This window comes from Podarcis pityusensis (genome assembly GCF_964106645.2).
Source record: "Podarcis pityusensis genome assembly, chromosome: 15".
Classification (NCBI taxonomy): Eukaryota; Metazoa; Chordata; class Lepidosauria; order Squamata; family Lacertidae; genus Podarcis; species Podarcis pityusensis.
The window spans coordinates 8,669,053-8,691,438 of NC_138040.1; the positions used below are offsets into that span (position 1 = coordinate 8,669,053).

Sequence of the window (22,386 nt, forward strand, 5' to 3'; positions counted from 1 at the left end):
CTCACCCCGCCCCCATCACTTTTATTGGCTTCTTTCTCTGTTCATCAGGCCACAGTCCCGCCCTCTAATTAGTCTATTATCGGAACTCTCGTCCCTGTGGAGGACAGTTTCTCGACGGAGCCGCCTTTACTGTCGGAGATTGACTTTCCGATTCGTCAACTTGGCTGTCTATCTTCACTTAGTGACCAATTGCCTCACCCTGCCGGTATAACGCTTTCTAAAGTCTTCGAGCACCTTTTAAAAATTCTTCACTTATTAACTCGGAGACGAGAGAGCGACACGTTCGAAGCGTGTTCCTTCTTTGTGCGTGTTTAAAATTAAAAACTAAAACGAAACAGGATTTCGAGCCCTACAAGAGCCGCGCTACCTAATTGGCTAGTGCCTTTTAAATCGCGGCGGTGCCAGCCAATCAAATCGATCGCCACCCGCCCCTTTTCCACGGACTGAATATGTAGGTGAAGGTTGCGTGAGGTGAGAGAGTCTCGCGGGGTCTCATCGGCAAAAAAAATTAAAAAGGCGGGATCATGGGCGGGGCGACAACCTGGAGGAGCGTTTGATTGGCCGGTGGGCGGTGCCTATTACCCCACCCACAAACCCACCCTCTTTGATCTCTTCAGAGGAGCGAGAGAAGAGTCGAATCCCAAGTCCCGCTTGTGGGCTGGGCGCTGCTCTGCTATTGGCCGCCGCGGCCTTGGAGGGGATGGGTCCCATTGGTTGGGGAGGCAGAGGCGACGGGACGGAGAGGATGAGCGCGAGCGTGTTTCTGTGTATGAGAGTGTGCGAGAGAAAAAGAGAGAGGGAGAGGGAGGCACGCGCGCGCGCACACAGACACACGCCGCCGCCCGGCTATGGGAAGGCGGGTGAGGAAAAAAGAGTAAAGCGAAAGCAGGCCGGGGGTGCGCGCATGCGCGCCTCCGTCGCCGCCGCTCTTTCGCTCTGCGCTCCGCTCTGGGGCTCCCGTGAGGAGAAGGCGGAGGAGGTGGCGGCGGCGGCGAGGAGTCGCGGCCGGTCCGGCGGCCTGAGGGGACGACGGAGGAAGACGAGGAGGCGGCCACGGCTGCCGGAGGAGGAGGTGGAGGAAGAGGAGTGGGGGGGCGCCGTCGTCGTCGTCGACGTGGAGCGGCGCTGTGGGGCCTGAGTGACCCCCCCCACCCGACCTCTCCCCTCATCCCTCCCGCCCCCCAACGGAAGAGACTCCGCCGAGGCGCCCCACACGCGACCCCCTCCCCCGGCCGGCGCCCGCCCCCCATCCCTCCTCATCTCCATCCCGCCTGTGGCTTCTCCACACAGCGGGGCGGGGGGGCCTGTAGCTGCCGTCGCCGCCAACCGTGTGCCCGTCCCCCCCCCACCCCGCCCCGGTCCCTCAGCTTGCCTCGCCTTTCTCCCCCGTCCTCCCTTCCTATCTGTCTCTCTTCTCACCCCCCGCCCGCTCTGGGTCAGGCTGTCAAGGCAAGGGCGCCCACCTCAGACCCACCCAGGGAGGCAGTGGGGGTTGAGGAGTGGGTGGGAAGCGAACTGAAGCTGGCTGACTTGGCTCGCTAGCGTTGCTGCCTGCTGTCCCCCTTCACCGCCACCTTCCGCGTTCCCTTCTTTTATCTCTTTTCTATCACCTTCCATAGCCTCTCTCTCTTTTCTTGGCACCTGCCACATTCTCTCTCTCTCTCTTCATTCGGCCTCCCTTATTCTCTCCTCTCGCTCTCTACCACGTTCTCTTTCTCCCTCTCTCCCAGTCCTTACTCCTGCATCTTTTAATTATCTGTTTGATAAATAAGTTTCACCCCCCCACACACCTTTCAGTTCAGTTTCTCCTTTAGCTTTTCCTGTCAACAACCATTGACATTTTTCTCTCTCCAAGAAACTCGTATTTTCTTGTACATTAGTTGCTCCGTCTCTCTCCCTGTTTCTCTCATCATCCTTCATCTCAGCTTCCATAATCTTTTTAATTTAGGGGGGGGAACCCTTCACTTTGACACATTCATTCTTTGTTTTGCTTCTTTATTATTTCTTAACTTTTTATTGATCTACCTACAGTGCTTTCCTTTTTTAAAAATAAAAATATTCACATCCCTAAGCACTTTCCCCACTTTTTAAAGGGCTCTCTCCACATTTATACGTTTGCTTCCTATAGTCTGTTTTTGTTTCTCTCTATAAATAGCCAGCTTAGATTATTTTATCCTCATTCACATTTTAATGCTTTCCTCTCCCTAACATTTCCTTGTCCCCCTTGTACTTTTTCTTGCCTGTTTTTGCATCCCCTTCCTTGTATTTTCCATCTCCCATCCTTACAGGAAAAGCATCCATTTCTTTCATTTACTGCGACGTGTTTGGATTCTCTCATCTCCTGTTTGTGGCTTGATCACACTTTTATTCTTTCCCCCATATTGAAGCATCATTTGCTCCAGCCCTGTTTTCATTCTTTCTCCATGTTCTTTCTCCTTATTTCCATATTCTTCTCCCTTAAATGCATTTTTTTTAGCCTTCCCAGATTTTTTCTCCTTTAAACTACTTTTTCCTACCCCATTCTTCTCTTGGTTATCTTCTTTCATTCTTCTTTTGTTTTTGTTTTTTTCCCTTCCAAAAGTTCTTGAAACCTTTTATTCCTTGTCCTTGATAACTTCTGTTACCTGACTTTTTTGCTTTCTGCACATGATTTTTAAGTCTCTTCTGTGAGCTTCATTTGTTCTTTATTCACTCCCCCTCCCTGCCTCATTTTGAATATCATTCACTGACTCTTCCTCCCACTTCCATCCCATCTTTTTCATCCCCTTTTCAATTTTTGGACTTATTTTCATTTCCCATTTATACAGCCTTCCTTGATTTATATAGCCACTTTCCTTCCCCTTATAGTGGAAGTTGCTCATATCCACGTTTAATATTAAAGGTGGATGGATATATACACAGAACAGAGAGTAGAGTTGTAGAAGGCCTTGAAGACCTTCCTACACATTTTGAAGAGATAAATGAAAAGGATGTGGGAATGGAAGGGGTGGGCTTGTCAGTACTCCTAACATTTTCTAGGGGGGTGAAGTTTCATCCTTTTTCTGGGGGGGAAGGGGACTGACAAATTTCAAGACTGGCACAGAGGAAACATAAGAAGGATGGCGTTCTAGTACCAACTACACTGGCCATCTTGGGGGGTAGGGGGTTTATTGCATGCTCACATGCGCACTCCATTTTTCTTGACTTGATGAAGACATAAAGGCCTGTTGAGCTCCATGTTTTTGAAGGTGGGCAACTTGCTTGTGGTAGTGTAGCAAACTTCATTTTTTTGTGGCCAAATGACAGCTTGACCCAGTTGTTATCCAACGAGAGGGCATCACCTTGAATGTCTCTTTGTAGTGCCACAGCCAGCGCAAAAATGATGGCGGCTTACAATGGCGGTACATCTGCAGCAGCAGCAGGTCACCACCACCACCACCATCACCACCTTCCTCATCTCCCCCCTCCTCATCTCCATCACCACCACCACTCTCAGCACCACTTGCACCCAGGCTCTGCGGCTGCAGTACATCCCGTACAGCAACATGCTTCTTCGGCTGCTGCTGCAGCCGCAGCTGCGGCCGCGGCAGCCATGTTAAACCCAGGGCAGCAGCAGCCATATTTTCCATCACCGGCACCAGGTCAAGCCCCTGGACCAGCAGCAGCAGCCCCAGCTCAGGTACAAGCTGCAGCAGCTGCTGCAGTCAAAGCGCACCATCATCAGCACTCGCATCATCCACAACAGCAACTGGATATTGAACCAGACAGGCCTATTGGATATGGAGCCTTTGGTGTAGTTTGGTGAGTATGGGGAGCAAACAGCTCTTGCACTCTGGTGGCTTCCAAGCCGCAGCATATTCCTGTTGCCATTTGAACTTGAATGCCAACACGCTACTTTTCAACAGGTGCCTGTTCAAGTCTGTAGCAGATGGTGTCCACCCCCACCAGAAAAAAGGGAGATTAGAAAGTGCATTAGAAATGTATGAGCTGGGGAGCTTCAACTTGTATGTGTGTTTAGTGGCACATAGTTAACACGAATGAAGTGTTTCTGTTAATTGTGGCAGGTATCAAAACAAAATGTTGCTACCTTTTTGCTGTAATGATTGTCATCAGGTTGTCACTTGTGTACCTTGAAAAAATGTATCAGTTCCTGGAGAAATAGTAAGGTGAATTTGCACATCTCTATTTCATAACTTTAATTCATTTGGATTTCTTGGATTTTTACCATTTAGAGCCTTGTCTACATTTCCAAACTTTATTCCCCTCGCCTTCTCTCCTATTGGAGCGCAAAAAAACTAGATTTAAAAAAGTGGAAGCTGGCATTCTTGGTACTTGCAGGTCCTTACCTACTCCTGTGCAGTAGGTGGTTTGCTCTTGCTTCTTCTATAGCTGCAGCTCAACAGTGCAATCCTATGCAAGTCAGTCCCATTGCATTCAGTGGGACTTATTTGCAGCCCCAGGTGAGTGAGTGTAAAATTGCAATCTAAATTGGCTTGGATTATGTCCGACATCATTGCCTTGAGACAAATACAACCTGCTTAGATTTTCCAAAACATTCTGCTGCTACTGCCGAAGCATTTACTATGTGTTTTAGAGGTCAGTAGCTTGGGTTGCATCAGAATGCCATTTTTTATAGTAATAGAATTTCATTCATGTGTGTCTTAAATGCAAATGGAGAAAAGTTGGTTTCTGAATCCAGTGACTGGAGTTGGAAGCAATTTCTTTTGGACTCTTGGTTTTGGCAGGTGACTAGAGTCTGCATTTCCCCTGCAGTATCACACAGTGTATTTCCTAAAAGTTATCTTAGGACTTTGCACTTCATCCAGATCCCCCCCCCCATCTTGCTTTGCTTTGGCATGGGCCGTCACAGCTACAAAACCCTAGGAGCCTTGTGTAGGAAACAAAATGTTTTAATGACTCTCTGCTTGGCCTTGTTTAAAAATGGCTTTAAAAGAGGGAAATTATCCCTGTCTTGGTATCGAAGCAGAATGTTAACCAAAAATCTATGTAGACATTTATAAAATGGATTTGGATTGTATTTGTAACTTTTCTTGCATTGAGCTAAACAGTCATGTGGCCCATTGAATGTAAGAGGCACAAAATGTATAAGGGGAGAGGTTTTCAGTTGTGCAGGAAATTGATCCAATAAAAAGCTACCCCCTGTTTGTATTGTATTCTTACCACCAGGATAACAATTCTTGAATCAGCAAAAAAATCCTCTTTTGTACTATAAGGAATGCTTTGCTTGCCTCAGCTGTCATGCTATAGTTTTCACTTAGCTGAACTAAAATCATTGCATGTATTAATGCTATGATTCACTGGATTAATATGTGCTGTAATAGAGTGCTGTGGAGTAGAGTGGTTTTGACAGCTAAGGCACAGTTGGATTTAGACTGGTAACTGATAGTATCATACAAATGTATTGCTTAAACAGGTTTCAGCATAGAAGTGTTACTTAAGCAGGGAACGGCTAAGGGCCTAAGATGAATTTTTTTGTAATTAGTGAATGCTTCCAAGTTAATGATTTGATTTCTGTCAAGTGTATATTCTGTGTTTCTTATACCACTTCTGGAATTAAAAACTAAGATTTATAGCTGTCTATCCTCTTCTTGGATTATACTTTACTGCAGACTATTTAATAAATGCTGTGAATGAGAATCTTAACAGTGAATCCTAGGGATGTCTAGTTGGAAGTAGCTCTCATTGAATTTAGTAAGACTTACTATCTGTGAATTGCATTTTTGCAGTTCTAGTTATAGGCTATTTATTGAAAAATATGTGTCAGGGAACTGACATCAGAGCTAGAGGTGGAGGGAAGGCTCTCTAATGATGCTGGAGAAGGGCCCAGCAGGGAGAGAGGCAGCTCAGCAGATGGGGAAGCAATTCAGTGCAACACCAGGAATAAGGAGGGGCAGATGGGGGAATCGGCGAGAGGGCTCCCAGACTCTTCACCGGACACCAGCGGGGAGAGCACTGGTCCTCCGCTACCCACGCCCTCCCTGCGCAGAAGACTTCCGCGCAGAGAAAGTAGGAGGAGACTGGGTGTCAAACAACTTTGATGTTGGAAAAGGTTTAAGAAACGCCCACTGACGGATTCTGCTAGCGACTGAGGCAGCCACGAATTGAAGGGCTGTCCAGACAGAAAGGTTTAACAAGGCAACATAGCCAGGAGAGGCGGCAACTTACGCATGAGCAACCCCATACCATTATAGCATGATTGCATTATTTTTAGTGTAGATGCTTTGGGCAGGATCAAAATCTAGAATAATTGGCAAGGAGTGTGTTCAGGTTGACAGCAACAGAAATAAAACATTTTCAAATTGAGTAGCTTTTCTTATAAGAGAGAATGATATAAAAATTACAGCAGCTCATTCATAGCATAATTCTAAGAAAGAAGTACTGAGTTGAATGGGACTTTATATCTATTTAGGTTGCAGCCTTAGTTACACTTTCAGTCAGCACTTGGTTAAGGTAAAGTAATTGATGGAGGAGTGGAAGCCCATAAAATATGTTTTGGTTGCTTTTTAAAAAATGCAGTGAGTTTTCTTAAATGCAAAGTTAACACCACCAGTTTTTCAAATAAGTTATAAAAGGCCCTCATTATCTTACTGTGCATCTTTTCAGAGGCACAACACATGCTAAATTTTGTAGTGTATGTGGCTAGAAACTTGTAACTGAAATGCTGTGTAAGTGATAATTCTGAACTCTGTTGAGGTCTGTCATTTAAATTAGATCTGAACACTGAAAGTTCAGCTGCAAATGCGTGTTTGAGAGTAGTGTAAAGTTGGCTTGTTCATGTAAGCAAACAATTTTTGATGCTGGAAATTTCTGATCCAGTGTAGCCCACCCATGAAGAACGATGTTTAAAAGGATATAACTGGTGAATCTGTCTGTTGCAGAATGTTATTTTTTAGCTTAGAATTGTGGTAATTCTAAGCCAAATGAAGGGGTGCCAATTTATGCAGATACTTGGTCCATGCTGAATGCTTACTGTCTTATTAAGGAGTTTTGGAATGCACAATATGACGCAAATTTTTTTTTCTCTGCTTCTTCCATTTTGCTACCAGTTGGGGGAAGTGGGAATATGGAAAATTAAATGAGAGGCTTGAGGGAATGTTCTTCCCCATTGAGCGATTTTAGGATAATGTTGAACCCAATTATTTAGAATGTGGTCTGAGTTCTGGTATCCCCATGGTAGCCTTTTAGGTTGTAGTTGAAATGGCTGGTGTTCATAGCCTCTTTGATGCAGGCTGACTTCTGTTTTTCCAGTTCACTGATATAGTTCATCAGCCATAAGCTGTTAAAGCATGATGTCTTGGCAGACTTTCATACATAGTCTGCTGTTACTGTTGATTTTTCATGTGCCCCATTGTGTTCTCTTGCTCTTTTTGCTTGGCTTTGCAGGATAAGTTGGCTATCATTGACAGATATCACCTCCCTTTTGGCTACATGTGGATTTTGAGGCAATGGTAATTCAGTTGCTTAGGCAGTAAGAGAATCCCAGTGGATTTAACAGCATTATAAACTAGTCTCTTACATTTTGTGTGGTTCAGAATAAACTGACAACAAGTAAGCATGTGTTGGGTTCATTTACTAGCCACTGAATTTATAAAAGCTTGGTGAAAAGTGGGGAACTTTAATAATGTAATAGCAAGAATTTAACAGTGCTGTAAGTAAGGTCTCCACTGAATTGACAGACTTGAGTCCATTGTTTAATTGGCTCAGAATCCTCAATCTCAGTTGCTTGCTGAAAGTGAGGCAGAGAGTTCATGTTTGTGTCTTTTAAAAGTGTTATTGGTAGCTTTCCCTGAAAGCCATATTACTGTAAATCCTGACTCTTAACCAAAGCAGTCTAGTGTTGATAGCTAGACTGTGGAGAGCTTTTGAAAAACATATTCTCCAAAGTATTCCCATTTAAAAGAGGAGTCCTCCAGAGATTGGTAGGGGGGAAATGCTAATGGCTCTTGTGAAACTCTCCCACAGACCTGCTTTAGTTATGTCACTGGTGGGCTGATGAAGAACCAGTGTTTGTTTTAGAGAGTCTTGTTGTTTCAGAAGGTGAGTTGTTCTCTGTTGGGAACAGAAAACAGGTTTTAAGCATTGTGCATGACACAATGGGATGTACTCAAAGTTAGTCCTACTCAGTGTGGACCCACTGAAATTATTGGACATGCCTAATTTATACTCATTAGTTTCAATGCTTTTCTCCAAGTACAAGTTAGTTGGATACAGCCCAGTATTCTGGGAGAGTAATAGTAACATATCCTTAGTCAAACCATATAGTAGAAGCTATATAGCACATAAAGTTCCTTTCAGTACAGAGCTCCCTGTAGAGAATTGCCCTCTGATTTGGCACTTTAAAAGTCAGTATGGTTTAAAAATGCTGAATAATGACATTTCTAGCCAAGACACGTCAGTTCAGGATTCTGGGTAAACTTCTAATTGATTAAGTTGCAAAATGAAAGCATGGTGGTCATATTTCAGTATGGGAAGATTCCACGGTAGATCAGGAATTTAAAAACTAGCTGAAGTTTGATTTAATTTAAGGACCTAGCAAACTGCCTTATATTAGGCCAGGCTATGTCCATCTAGCTGAATTTTGTCTTCTCTGACTAGTAGTGACTTTCCAGGATCGCGGGCAGGTCTTTTCTGTTACTTGCTATCTGATCCTTTTAACTTGACATGCTGGGTATCGAATTTGAGATCTTTCGCATGCAAAGTGTGTGTGCTCTACTACTCAGCTACGGTCTCCTCCCTAATATTGTTTGCAAAAATATGCTTGAGTAAGGGCCGATCATCAGATTTCATGGGTGTTAGTCAATATGTAAATAGTCTTTGAGAGGTAGATTGGTGAAGCGTAGCTCCCCTTGCCTTGCAAGCATCTGTTAAACATGTTTTTTGAATTAATTTAAGCAGCTTTGGGTGCTTGCAGAAAAGTTGCTCAGCATTACACACCTTTTAAAATATTATTATTACATGGACTTGGATTACAAATAATAATAATATCCTAGCTTGATTTAGGTTTTTTAAATTGTTTTTATTCAAGGTTTTCTTGGTTTACAGAAATACATACATTGCCTCCACTTTCAGATTATAATTGCTTTAGTTTTACAGAAGAGCCAGTTGCAGCAAAGGAAAATGTAGCTATCCCAGAGTTCTTTTTCTTTTCTCAGCATATCTTTTTTCTGCCTTTACTGGAACCAAATACCTCCTATGGAACTTTTGAGAACTCATCCTTTCTATGGGTAGAAGACCCCTCAGGATGATGGGGAAAGGCAACTGAACAGTGGGTGAGAACATTCCCAGCATGGTATTCCTTCTAAGTGACATCAAGTCAGCTAGCTGTCTGTGGGAAGAACTGTGCCAGAAGCAACATTGATTCTCAGACCTGAACATTCTCTGCCCTCAGTTTAGTCCAGGGGAGTCTTTCCTGGGAGGGCTTGGTCTTTCTTTTGCTACTACTGTTGAAGCAGTGCTTCCTAATGGACAGCATTCACATGTTGAGAGAATATGCTGGTTCCTTCAAGGGTGCAAAATCTACCTGTGGAGTGAAAATGAGAGTAAAAATGGCCATTGTTCTTTGTGGGTGCACAGAGAGCTGTATCAAGTATTAGTCATGGCAGTGACTAATTTGGGTCCATTTGTTCTACTCTGAGTAAAACTTAGTTGGTCACAACTCATTTATGTGGTCCAGAGCAAGGTTGTTGAACAGCTAAGGTTAGCTACACTTGACCCTGCTCTTGATTTTGACCACAGCCAGATTATTTAACAGCATAACAAGCCTCTGGCCTAGAGCCTTTGATTTTCATAATGTGGTGGTGGCTTTGATGACAGTGCCTACACTGCAGGGAAGAAAGTTGATAACGTGAGTTATGTACGTGTTTTTATTTGTAGAATGTAAAAAAAAAACCAAAAAGGACATCCATATTAAGGGGGTCTCCGAGGCTCCTAGAAACATTCAGGTCTGGGTTATGTAGGGTGGGAGTTTGGGAACTGCTGTCCATAGCTTAAGCTGTGGTTTTCTGTCTCTTGAACCCAGTAGGCTTTGAGTGAAGCGGCAGCTTGTTGATCTTGCCTTCTTTTCTGTCAGCTGTCAGAGGCCTTGCAGAAAGATACAGAAAATCTCATTGAACTGGAATGTCTGAGAGTTACAAAGTTTGCCCCACTTGCTGGGAACTAGAATTATGCAGTTTGTTCCATTGTAGTAATATTAATTCTAGCTATAAAATCCCAGTGCTAGCTTATTAAAGTACAGAAGCTCTATAGTTCAATGATTAGAGGGCTGCCTTGTTTAAAGCTTTAACAGTAGGTTTGCCACGCATGCAATTCCCAATCACCCCCATAAAATTGATCTATTTTATACAAAGTAGTTTTACACTTAGCATGCGGTACTAGGAAGAAATAGACTTGGGGAAGATAGGGTGTTTGTGGCAGCAAGAGTGTAGGCAGCAAGGAGGTGCCGTGTTGGGGAAGAACTTAACTATAAACATGTCCCTTTGATTTCTTAGTGAGGATAAGGCTGGCTACTACAACTGGGAACTGAGCAACAAAATGATCAGTTTCAAAGCTTCTGATGAAGCCTGCAGTAACTATTTAAAAAGCAAAGAAGTCAAATCCAAAAAGGCTACATTAATAATTCTTGATTTGCAAGCAGGCTCCCAGACTGGTTTTTGTTCAGGTTCAGCTTGTGTTGCTATTTTGTTTCAGATGACCAAATTGGTTATTTCTCCTTGGTGCATTTCTTGAAGTTGTAACATGCAATTCATATTGGATGTTTGGAAAATGTTCTCCCTGTTACAGATTACCTGATTTTTAGATCTATTCTCTAACATGGTAAGAAGGGAATGACAAAATCGTCACTAAAGGTAGAGCACAGTTACTGGTTTGCTCATTGGTGACAGGTTTATTCAAAGCAGTTTGAAATAGAACAGTGAACAAGCTCTTAATTTATAGTTTCTTCTTTCTGTGGAAAACAATGATTTGATAGTGTTGTGTGAATTCTGTCTTGGGAAAAGATCAGTTCTGTGCTATTGGCACTGATTTGGCATCTGAGACGATTTTGTATTCTTCCCCCCCCCCCCCGCACAATTCTTTCTCCATTCTTCCAGTTGTTAACTGTAAATTTTAAATAATGGGTAGAAGCCTGGGTGTTTGTGTTCTATACCAATAGTTTAAGATTTTTCTTTTTTATCATTACAGATGATATAGGAATGTTGTCAGAATGAACAAATTTAAAATTAGAGCAAAGCAGAAAATTTGAAGAAGAAAAAAGTTTTATAGCACCCAAAGGAATGATATAGCTATCAGAATGTAACGGGACTTCTAATAAATAAATTATGCTCCTGTTACAGTCTTGCGTTTCCATGGTATTATGGAAAATCCAGCCTTCTGTTTTCAGTCAGATAAGTAGAAAGATAACGAATGACCTGGAAGAAGATAAAAAGGGAAGCAAAAGTGAGCAAGGAGAAGATATTTGGGTGTACATTTTTGTAAGCAAATTGGGCAAGAAATCAGAATATCAAGTCAAACCTTGTGTTATAAAACAGCTGCACTGGATGCCAATTTATATCTGAGCCCAGTTAAAGGTGCTTATATTAGTGTTTAAAGCTTTGTCTGAAAGACTGTCTGCATCCCTATCCACCTTCTCTGAAGTTGAGATCTTCAGAGGGGTTTCTGCTGATAGTTCCTCCACCCTCCAGAAGTTCTGGGGCTGGTGTCCTGGGGGAGGGCTTTCCCTGTGGCAGACTTTACTTGTGGAATTTCTTCCACACACAGGTGTGTCTAGCATCCTCATTGTACAGTACAATTTTACTATATGCTGAAGATGCACATCTTTTTTCTGGTTTTGACAGGTAAGGTGTTTTGTTTTGTGGGGTTCAGTTATTTGTTGAATTTATACTGTTCTGATCCATTTGGAATGGCTTTCCTTGTTTTATACTTGGAATGGTTTTATTTGTTTTTATAGTTGTACATTATATTGTCGTAACCTGCCTCTGGTGAAAGGCAGTTAAGAAAACTTATAAGAAAAAAAGCCATAGCTATTTGATACAGTTTTGCATTAAAAAGCAGTGCAGATTTTCTGAAGCAATATTTCATCTGACAGCCCTACCAAGAACTTCGATACTTCAAAGTTGAAGACAGATCTTGCTGTGATGTCTTCATGAATTCCTGTGTTTAGTATAGATGCTACTAAATTTGAGGTTAGCACAAGTAGCAACTATTTAAATGCCTGCAGACAAACCCATGGAATACTACTTTAAAACTAAATCGCTGTGTTGAATTTCTGTCTGTCTGTATGATGGTGTAGCAAGTACTTTTGTCTGGCACATCTAGTGCAGATGAACAGGGATTTCCTGACTAACTGAGTCTGTCAGCTTGATCCTCTGTTGCTTGGAGGGAAACCATGGGAGTGCCTGAGGCAAATGGTTCAGCGCCTCAATGAGCACATGATAAAGCAGTGTATATATTGAACCTAATTCTGATGGCTGTGCTATTTAAGAATTATTCATGCCACATTCTTATGAGGCTGTCCTGGTATTCAAGGAATGCCCTGTTTAAATTCCTTGGGGGCTGTGACTTCCATCATCATCCTACAAGGATAGATCAGAATCCCATTTAACATAAATGTGACCTAATTGAAAAGCTGTGTTTGCCTGTTTGCAAATTTTTACATAATGAACATTGGAAGCCTGTTTCACGTACAGAAATTCAGTGTCCCCCCCCAGCCTTGCTGAATAAATCAGGTATATAATGCCTTTAAGTATACGAATGCAAACTGGAAAGGTATTCATTGCATGCCTTAATCCTAGAAAGAATCATTTCTGGGTTGGGGACACTGCAGCTTCTTAGACAATGGCATCAGTTGTTTGAGTCACGAACCAGTTTCAAACAACATTCATGCAAAAGGCTGAATAAGGAGCAGCATGATTTCTAGAGTCTCTCATAGCAGATGCTTAGTTTCATCGTACTCAGAGTAGACTTAAAGAAATTAATGAACTCAGCCATACCTATTAATTTCAGTGGGTCTGCTCTGAGTAGGGTTTACACTGAATACAACACACTGTACTTCTGCTGCCCTGATTAATAGCAAACTGGCCTAAACATTCAGAAGACTAATGCTGAAATATTTGGGTTTTTATGAACAAAGACTAGTATATTAATTTAAGTCACTTTGTGTTACAAGCCCTTGCTGCCTACTGTCAAGTCATACAATGAAGTGTTGATCTGTTAAACTGCAAGCATGTTATTCTAGTTGCAAACTTTAAGAATGAAGAAACGTGGAAGGCCTCATTTGTTTCTTCATTTCTCCCACCCCCACCCCCAAAAATTCTTTCCAGGGGTTGTAGACCAGTCTCTTTTGATGAGTCAGTGTTCGGGAAAAATTGTCCAGGTCAGTCTTATGACTAACCTGATTGTTTTGTTCTAGTACATCGTTTTCAGGTCTTGATATTGTTTGTGTCTGGGTAATTGTATGTTGGCAGTACACACAGAAGTGAGACAGAATCCAATATTTGTTTCAGTTCTTCTGCAAATGTTATAGCTGAACAGCTTGTAACTATATTGGGAACCAAAATTAGTTTTTCATGAGGTATTTATATTTCAAATGTGATTTCCCCCTCCCTTTTGAGTTCATTCTTGTGCATTCTGTCCCCCTCCCCACAACACGTATACTGATTGAAGTATTTAAATGTGCCCCATTCCGTCCTTGTGAAAATGTTTGGATAGGTAAAGTTTATAGAGTCCCTGGTCAACAAGTGACTTTAGGTGGTTTCTTTGAGGAGGGAAAGAAGACAGTGGGCCTGCATGCACTGCACCATACCTCAAAGTAGCTCCTATTGCCACTAGCACTAAATTTGCTACACAGCTCTCTGAGTTAGCAACTAACACTTGCTGATCCCTTTTTTCATGACCCAGTGACTAATATAGTTTCAAGCAGAGTGCTGTGGGCAGCAGGTGCTGCATGACTGTGGACAACTCCCACAATGTTGATTTTTATGTGTTGGGATTGGGGTGATCCAGGGTTAGAAACAGGGGTAGAAAAGCTAGGACCCAAATGACTTCTGGGACCTGGGTTGTGGGCACCAAAACAGAATGTCTAGTCACCACTGGGGAGGGGGGTCGGCAACACTATATTCTTCATTGTTAAACTCCTTAACGTATTGTCTATCCCTAACATATACTTTGAGGCTTCAAATCACATACATTTCAGTAATCCTTGAGTGTCAGTCAGGTGCAAAAAATGGCACCCAGACATTTTGAGGTGCTCGCAAATGGAGAAACTTTAGGCGCAAAATACGCCTGGTGCTCTGCTAATTTTGAACCCTGGGATGATCTTGCTTTATAGCTGTATCACAAATGCACTAAGCAGCCCAGCCAGAATGTCTTAGCTTTCAAGTATGGGTGTGAGGAATACAAAAAGAATTTAGACAGTTACAGTTTCTTTAAATGTCCTTTCCCCTGCCCAAGGTTGAACCGTGTTCAGTTCCAGTATCATGGCCTGGTCCTGAATCTAAAAAGACAACGATAACTTGCAAAGGCTTCCATTGAGTATCAGCATGAAGTCTTATTAGAAGGTCTCTGTATTTACTACACATCTGTAGTAGTTACTCAGCATCTCTTCTGTTTTCAAATAAAATCAGTGATTCCCTAGCTTTACTTTGAACAGGGGCAGGGAACTTTAGGCCTGGGAGCCAAATGCGGCCCTTGGGACCCTTCCTAGGCCATTCGCCTTCTCCAGGCCATGCTTTTATTCTATGCCATTTTTGCCTGTCTCTCTGGCTTGGAACAAGAAAGAAAGTCTGTGACAGAAACTTACCTTGCTGGGGGTGGGGGAGATGGGGACCCAAGACATTTGCATTGATTTTTTCTTAATGTGGATTACTCCTGTTTAATAATATTAAACCCTTTCTTAAATGTTTCATTCTTGGTCCGGGCTACCTTAAATGAATGCTTTGCCAACAATAATTCATAACGCAGTCCCACTCATGTCTATTAAGAAGTAAGTTCTGTTAAATTCAATGGGGCTTACTTCCAGGTAAGTGAGGTCGGGATTGCAACCCTTAGTCACTTTATTTTGTGGCATTTTATTGCACAATGACCTTATAAAATGAAATGTTCAAATTAAACTAATGGGCACCTTTAGAATTAGAAATGGTTAACTGAGCCCTCCTGTAGCATAATGGGTCAGTGTTTCTGACTGTTAACCAGAAGGTTGTTGGTTCGAGCCTACCCAGGGGGTTGGACTTGATGACTCTCAGGGTCCCTTCCAACTCTACAATTCTATGATTCTGACAGTGAAGGTTGTGTGTTGGGGGAGGTGCAGTTTTGCAGCACCCTGGTAGATTTTACTTTCCCCGTCTAACCTACCTGAGGCTGAAATTGTGAGGAAGAGTTTGCTTAAAGGATTAGTCTGGGTACACATAAGGCAAGAAAATCAATTGGAAGAACTCTGGATTCTAATTTAAAACTCCATAGTACATGGAAGAACAAATATAGTAAATATCAGGCTGTGACATGAGTAAGTCACTTTAAGCTAGTGGTGTGTGTATGTATCATCTAGTTCTTGTACTCAGTAATTCCATTGTTAAGCTCATTTTCCATAAATACACCATTGTGTAAGCATAATCCACACTTGAATATTTATTACTGAAGACAATGTCTCATCCAGAGATATGAATGCCACATTATTTTGGATTGTTCAAAAGAACTTATTAGGCTACACATTCAGTTTGCAAATTATGATTAAGGCTGGCCTTATGATGTTAACATTTCTTCTGAAATTTACTGGAAAAGTGTTCAGTTGCTTGTGAGGAACATGATTAAATGTAGCTCCTCACTTATTTAGTCTGTAAGCTATGTACTGTGACCTGGCAGGTACTTGACAAATCCTATTGTTTTTATAGTCCCTGGCAGCAAAAGCTAGACTTTGACTGAGCCTCTGGTAGACCACCATACATGGCTCTTGTGCGGCATTTGACTTGCTTGGTCTCATGTTATACGGGACTCTGAGTGCTGAAAGTGTAGGGAAAGTTATTAGAAACCCTGTAAATTTGTTCCTGAAGTGATGTAGTTTTTCCAGATTTTTTTTTAATTAGGCTAATTTGCATAGGAACAGTTCACACTAGAGAGTGATCTAATTTGGAATATTTATTTGACATGTATTTAGTAAACAATGCTAAAAATGTGGAAACTGCAATTGTATTTTCAGTTGACACCTGCTCGTCATTAACTGATGGACTTAAGAAATGGAAAATTTTCTGTGGAAAAATAAAAGAATGGATAATTTTCCACTTTGGAAAACATTCCTCTCCGCATTACTGAGTTGTTGACACCTCCTGTAATATCCAAAGTAGTATGGAGTGGTGTTAATTCAAGTGCCTTCTTGGAAGGACACTGAGGGGGACTGCCTTACCCAAGCTAACTTATTGGGTCTTCATGGCTGAACTGGGCATTTCTCTGCTAGACTAGAGGCAAGGACATGTTAGAGTTTACCATATATATAACAATTTTATCTCTTGTCAGTAAAGAATGGTGCCTAAAATAGCATATTAATGGCTGTAGACTTCCTTATTCATTGAGTAGGCCTTGCACCGCTTAATTTTATCTGCTATTGCACCCCATCTTGTCCTTGTGTTGTGAATGTGAATTTACTGTTCTGATTGTTCAGTTCTTTGAGGTCTCCTCTTGTAAAAAGGTTGTAGCTTGCTGCTTTGGACGGGTTGTTCGCCTTTCTTGTGTGCTGAAGTGGCAATTAGATTCAATTTTGTGAAGTAGGTCCCCTGACCTGAGGTACTTGCACTATAAACACAAGCTATTTATGTCAAGCAGGGTGAATTCACACAAAGAGTAGATGTCTGTGGCTAACATTCATAAAAATATATAACTTAAGCTCTAGCAAGCAGCAAGAATAAATTACAAGGAAAAGGCTGTAAAAGCGACTGAGTAATGGAGATGACTACCCACTGCTTTCCAATGTGGTATTGGGCTTATAATGGCTGAATTTTGCAAACTGTGCTTTTAAAAAGGAGAATGAAATCAAAATTTGTCAAGAGCAAGTTTAGGTGTCCCAGGAGAAATATGTGTGTCTGCTAACAGCAACCACTTTGTGCTGGGTTTCCCTAAGATGAAAACCCTCACAGAGGACTGGGAAGAAGTTCCAGGAGATCAGAAAGCTGGACAGGATAGAGGTAAGTGGGCTAAGTACATAGTAGGAAATGAAGGGAGGGAAATGTGGGAGAAAGTTCAGTAAACAATATAATTTGGTGGGAGGAAGGGGCCTGAGGGAACAGAGAACTGAGTCAAATGGAGAGGTTTGCAGCAGGGCAACATTTTAAAAATCTGGAGGAGGGTGTGCTAAGTAGGCTGATCAAGAGACAAGGAGTTAAACAAAGTGAGACCAAGTAGACCTTTGCTTTTAGCAACCAAAAACTGAGAAAATACTGGGTAGAGGAGGCATGAAGTTGAAAGAAGTTGGAGACCAAAGAGGCTATATGCAGAAAGAAAGCAGATGGGCACCAAGGGGGCATAGGGTTTCTAGAATTTAGATCCCCTGGGCCTGGTGTATTCTGCCAGAAGTGACTTCTGTTGATACTGCAGCATTGTGACCCTGGCAACCCTAGGGGAACAGCAAGGACCAAAAGACCCTCACAAAACTGTGGATGATGCTGAATTTCCTATATTGATTTGAACTAATAAGCCAGTACTTTGGCTGAAGGCTTCTAGTTGTTTGGAATTCTTCCCCTTGGGCTTGTTGTACTGATGCCCCTTAATTAATCACTAGCAAATGACGATCTTGCTTAGTTTTTTTGCTACTGTTCTCTGGGAATCTTATTTGTAAATGCAGCAGTCTTTAAGGTACCATGAAACTGAAAGATTTATTGTGGTATAAAAGTCCATGGCGCAAAACCATCTATTGAGATGACAGAGCAATTGCACTTTTATACTTTAAGAATCTGGATACTAATCGCTATAAAAGTAACATCGCTTTGCCATCTCATCCTTGGAAGACAGGTTCATGCTTTATTTTACTTTAGAGGTCTAAATAACAGCGAACTGGTTTAAGTCCCTTATCTAATCATTACAATGGCTAAACTATGTCTGTGGTGAAATTTTTATGATTGGTGTGCCCCTGAGTCTACCTACAGCTCATTTTGCCCCCTTTTTGGGGAAGGACAAGCTAAGCACCAGAGTCCATGCCATACACGCACACATGAATTGCTAACATCTTATGTTTGAGGCCCACAGAATGGCATCTATAGACACCTCAGGGACCTTAGACACCTTCCTTGCTGCTTGCCAAAGCCCCTTGTCCCTTCTGAATTTTATTTCCCCCCTAAAGGACATCTGTCTATCTTGTGATGCATTATAATCATTGTATAACATGCTCTGGGAGTCTGTCTTGACTGACAAAAGGGGGGGGGGGGAGGTTTGTACGTGGAACTTGTCTGAACTTGGTCTCCATGGTTACTGATTTTAGAGGATCTTCAAATGAAATGCAGCCACTGTGCATCTAAGGTCAAATATCTAAACAGCCAAATATTGTCACTGCTCAGGGAATAAGGTGTAAGTCATATATATATTTCAGAAGAATGGAGGCAGGAACTCCCCAAATGCGCAGTGATAATGCTGAAATGTATGTTATACCGATGGTGATAACTTGGAAAACTGGCTACAAACATATCTTGTTAAGGAGTGAAAACCGAGGTGCTGATGGTGAATGGCTGTACATATGGTGCTATTGTTCTTTAAGTTTTTTATCCATAGCTGTCAACTTTTCCCTTTTCTTGTGAGGAATCCTATTCGGAATAAGAGAATTTCCCTTAAAAAAAGGGAAACGTTGACAGCTATGTTATTATCACGAGTGGTAGTATTAAATACCTTTGGATCATGGGAATGTTGTTCCATGTGCAACAGGAGTTAAAACTACTACTGACTGCTCGTCTGTGTATAACCTTTGATAGGACTAAAAGGGTGTGTGAAAGAGATATACCACATGTATTTAAATCCAGTTTAAATACTATTGCACAAATGTAAACATAGGTGCTGGAGATGGCATGAATCTTCTGCTTGGAGTTTATATGTCCCTCTCCTTACTTGTTTTTTGAGCTGTTGCCCAATACTGTGTAAAAAATAAATTGTAATTGGTACTCTCAGTGGTGAAGCAACTAAACACAATTCTTAAGTCAGTAACTTGTGCTTTACCATCTCTGATAGCTTAATAGTGAAAACATAGTCAATTCTTAGCCCAGTGGTATGTGTTACCTCACATTGCCAAATTTGGCAGGTTAACACTTTATGCTTTTTGAAGTACAGTACCATCACCCCCCCCCCCCCAGTATAGAGAGAGGTAGTGGCCCCATGAGGATAGCCTAGATGCTACATTTCTTTCTGACAGAAATGACTCTTGGAAACAGATGTTCCAGTTTAAGAACTTGAAAATTGCCTGCTTTCCAAATTGCCTGTATGAAAGACACTTCGAAGGACTACCATTTAAATTACAAATGGCTCCAGAAATTCATAGTGCGTGACTTGTAGAGAAAGCAGATCATGTTAATGTGTTACATTTTAATATGGGAATCACTTACAAGTGTGTACCAGTGAGTGGAAAACTTTAATTAGGTGAATTGGCTGTTGGGATTGCCCTTCCAAACATGGTGATGTTTACTCTCTGCTAGGAGAAGATCAGTTCTTCAAAAATTTCTCAGGAGTGGAGCTCCCTATTAGCAGTGGCAAGAACACGGCTTCTTCTCCGCCCCCCACCCCAAGTGGCAGAAGCTGTGTTGGCAATTCTGCTGGCCACCATTCTGCAATCTCAACAGCGTCCTGGGCATTTTTGGGTGGTGAATGGTAACCTCCACACTTTATAAATATTGTAGCATATTTGCAGAAATTCTGCAGTGTCCTTATTTTTGTAGGGTAATGAAAGAGAGCTCAAATTTTCTCATGTCTCAGCTCTAGTTTTTTTTTATCTGGCATTGGCCATACTTCCAAGTTGATCTGTCCAGCCATAAGACCTAGAAACTTGCTCTTTTATTTATTTATATGAAAGCTGATGTTCTTCCAAACTTCCTCCATGTGTATGGCAAATACACAGCCCTGACATATGATGAAAAACCAGAAAGTCTTATTTGTATAATCAACTGTCCTCATTATTTCAACTATTCAAATCAACTGCTGGAATCTGTCATTGTATTTAAGGCATAAATGCTCATATATCCTTTATTTTAGCATTGCAGCTAAAAGGGCTCTCACTTGTTAAAAGTACTACGACATACACTTGAAATGTCAAGCAGTAGGTCATGGCATCTCTCAAATCCATTCCGGAGACTTGGTATCTCTGAAGGATTTGAACAGCGAGTTGCTTGGAGTTCTAATACAAATTGTAACTCTTCCACTGCTTCCAGGAAAGCAGTAGGGTCTGAACTTCAGGTTTGGGCTGCAGGTGTAAGTTTGTGATCACATATCCTGATCCTCATCTCTCAACTGTGGTCTACTTAATTTATTGGCCACTCTTCAGCCAAATGCACCTTTTGAAGACCTTGAAGACTTTCAAAAATTGGACATACTGTAGCTCCTTACCTTGGAATTGGTTTATCTGTGATGCACAGTGAGAAATTGTGTGGTCTCCTTTCCAGACTATCCTTTTATGATTATGGAAAATGATAGCATCACGTTCCAAACATTGTCTTTGCATTTCATTTTTTGCAAGTAATTCATTGGCTGTATTGTACCTTAGCTATCAGTACCTATTAGTACTGTGCAGTGTTTAGAAGCCTCATCCTAAACACAGTATGCTTCCTTGGAAATATTCTTTGAGGCCTCTAATAAAGAGATGAATAAGGAATGAAATCTGTTTGCTGAAGATTAATGCATCTGCTGAACAGCTGGCTCCTAGCTACTATATGCTTGTCTAGAGCTCATGTTTCTTTATCCTAGCAACCACACCAGGTAACTGCTGACTCTGGTCACCCAGATAGCTCCAATTTGTACAAGTACAAATCATGTGGTATCTCAGATAACTTCAATATCTCATGCTCTCATGCCAGAGCATCCTTTGACTGAAGCTGCCAGATCCAGGTAGCATTAGGAAAACTTCTGCTAGGTTTCTGGTTTTTGCAGGGGAGTGGGGTTAGAATGGCAGAGGAAATAGCTGACAGTGTATGCAGTTTTTTGTTTTGTTTTTAAATCAAATTGCCTTGGTGTCTCATACAAAGATAAATATGGGTTAGAATTAGAGTTTTCTTTTTTTAAAAAAAATGATATTTATTGAGAATTTTAAAATTACAAAGAGAAAAGAAGGAAAAAACGAGAGAAAGAGAAAAAGAAAGAAAAAGGTAGATAAAAATGACAATTAAACAATACAAATCAATAAAAGCCAAAGTCAAAAAGAAAAAACAAAACACACAATACATCAAAATCAAAGAGCAAAAATAAACAAAAAATTTAAGAACAAATCCAATATTCCCAAATCCTTAACTTTCATTAACTTATTTCATCGACGACCTCACACCTCCCTTTTTTGTATTCTAGTTGTTAATTATCTCAGCAAATCCTTTCCATCTTTCACAATATTCTGTCATTTAATTACCTTAATCTATTTTAACCTTATCTTACCATAAAAAACCCTAAAACTTAAAGCTTAAATCTTATTTATACCAAATTCTTTTAACCATGACATATTCTTACATAATTCTTTTTAACGTTTCTGCTAAAGCCAAATAATTTCATTCCAACATTTTTCTAATACTCATTAATTTTACGATACTTTTCCAAATAATTTTTTATAACTTTCTTCCAATCTTCATCCATCGTCTCTTCTTCCTGGTCTCGGGTTTTGTCAGTCCTTTCTATCCCATCCATCTGGTCCATCCAGAATTAGAGTTTTCAACTGTGGAGGGGAAGAAGATGGTTGGGGAGTGTTCATTTAAGCTACTGTATTAATTAAATAAGTCAGTTGTCTTGAATTTGCAGCTGGCATAAAAAAAAAAATGCCAATCTGCAAATTATTGGATGGAGGGAATGGTAACGATATTGAGGTCTGCAAATAAGGATTATTGGATTTTTAAAACTTCTCTGTTAATGCATACATTTCAACAGGACTTCAAACAATTAAATAGCATGAGGATGGCAGCCTATGTTTCGAACAAGATTAATGTCACAGTTTCACCTCCAAACTACTTATCGTTTAGGGATTCAAGTAAACAAATGCTTTGGTCAGAACATATTGTGCAGATCAAGCATAGTCTAAAGCAAGTGACATCATGTTGTAACTGTACTGTACTGTGGGGTGTCTCATATCCATTTTGAAGTTGCTTTAACCTGTGATGCTACTTTCCAAACCACTTTGGTTACATGTTTCAACCTATACTCTGCCCTGCCTAGAAATGAGATCCAGAAGCATCCAACCAT

General features: G+C 41.3%; 1 protein-coding gene across 2 annotated transcripts in view; it reads left to right on the forward strand.

Moving 5' to 3' along the window:
• Positions 1-711: 711 nt before the first annotated feature.
• Positions 712-22,386, forward strand: part of NLK (nemo like kinase) — a 94,769-nt gene continuing 73,094 nt past the window's right edge. Inside the window, exon 1 of one of the 2 annotated variants that reach the window (XM_080983049.1) lies at positions 712-3,780. In XM_080983049.1, coding sequence (XP_080839175.1) covers positions 3,326-3,780 — 455 coding nt within the window. In that variant the 5' untranslated portion in view covers positions 712-3,325. The remainder of the gene's footprint in view (positions 3,781-22,386) is intronic. The other variant, XM_080983048.1, reaches the window with a different exon arrangement.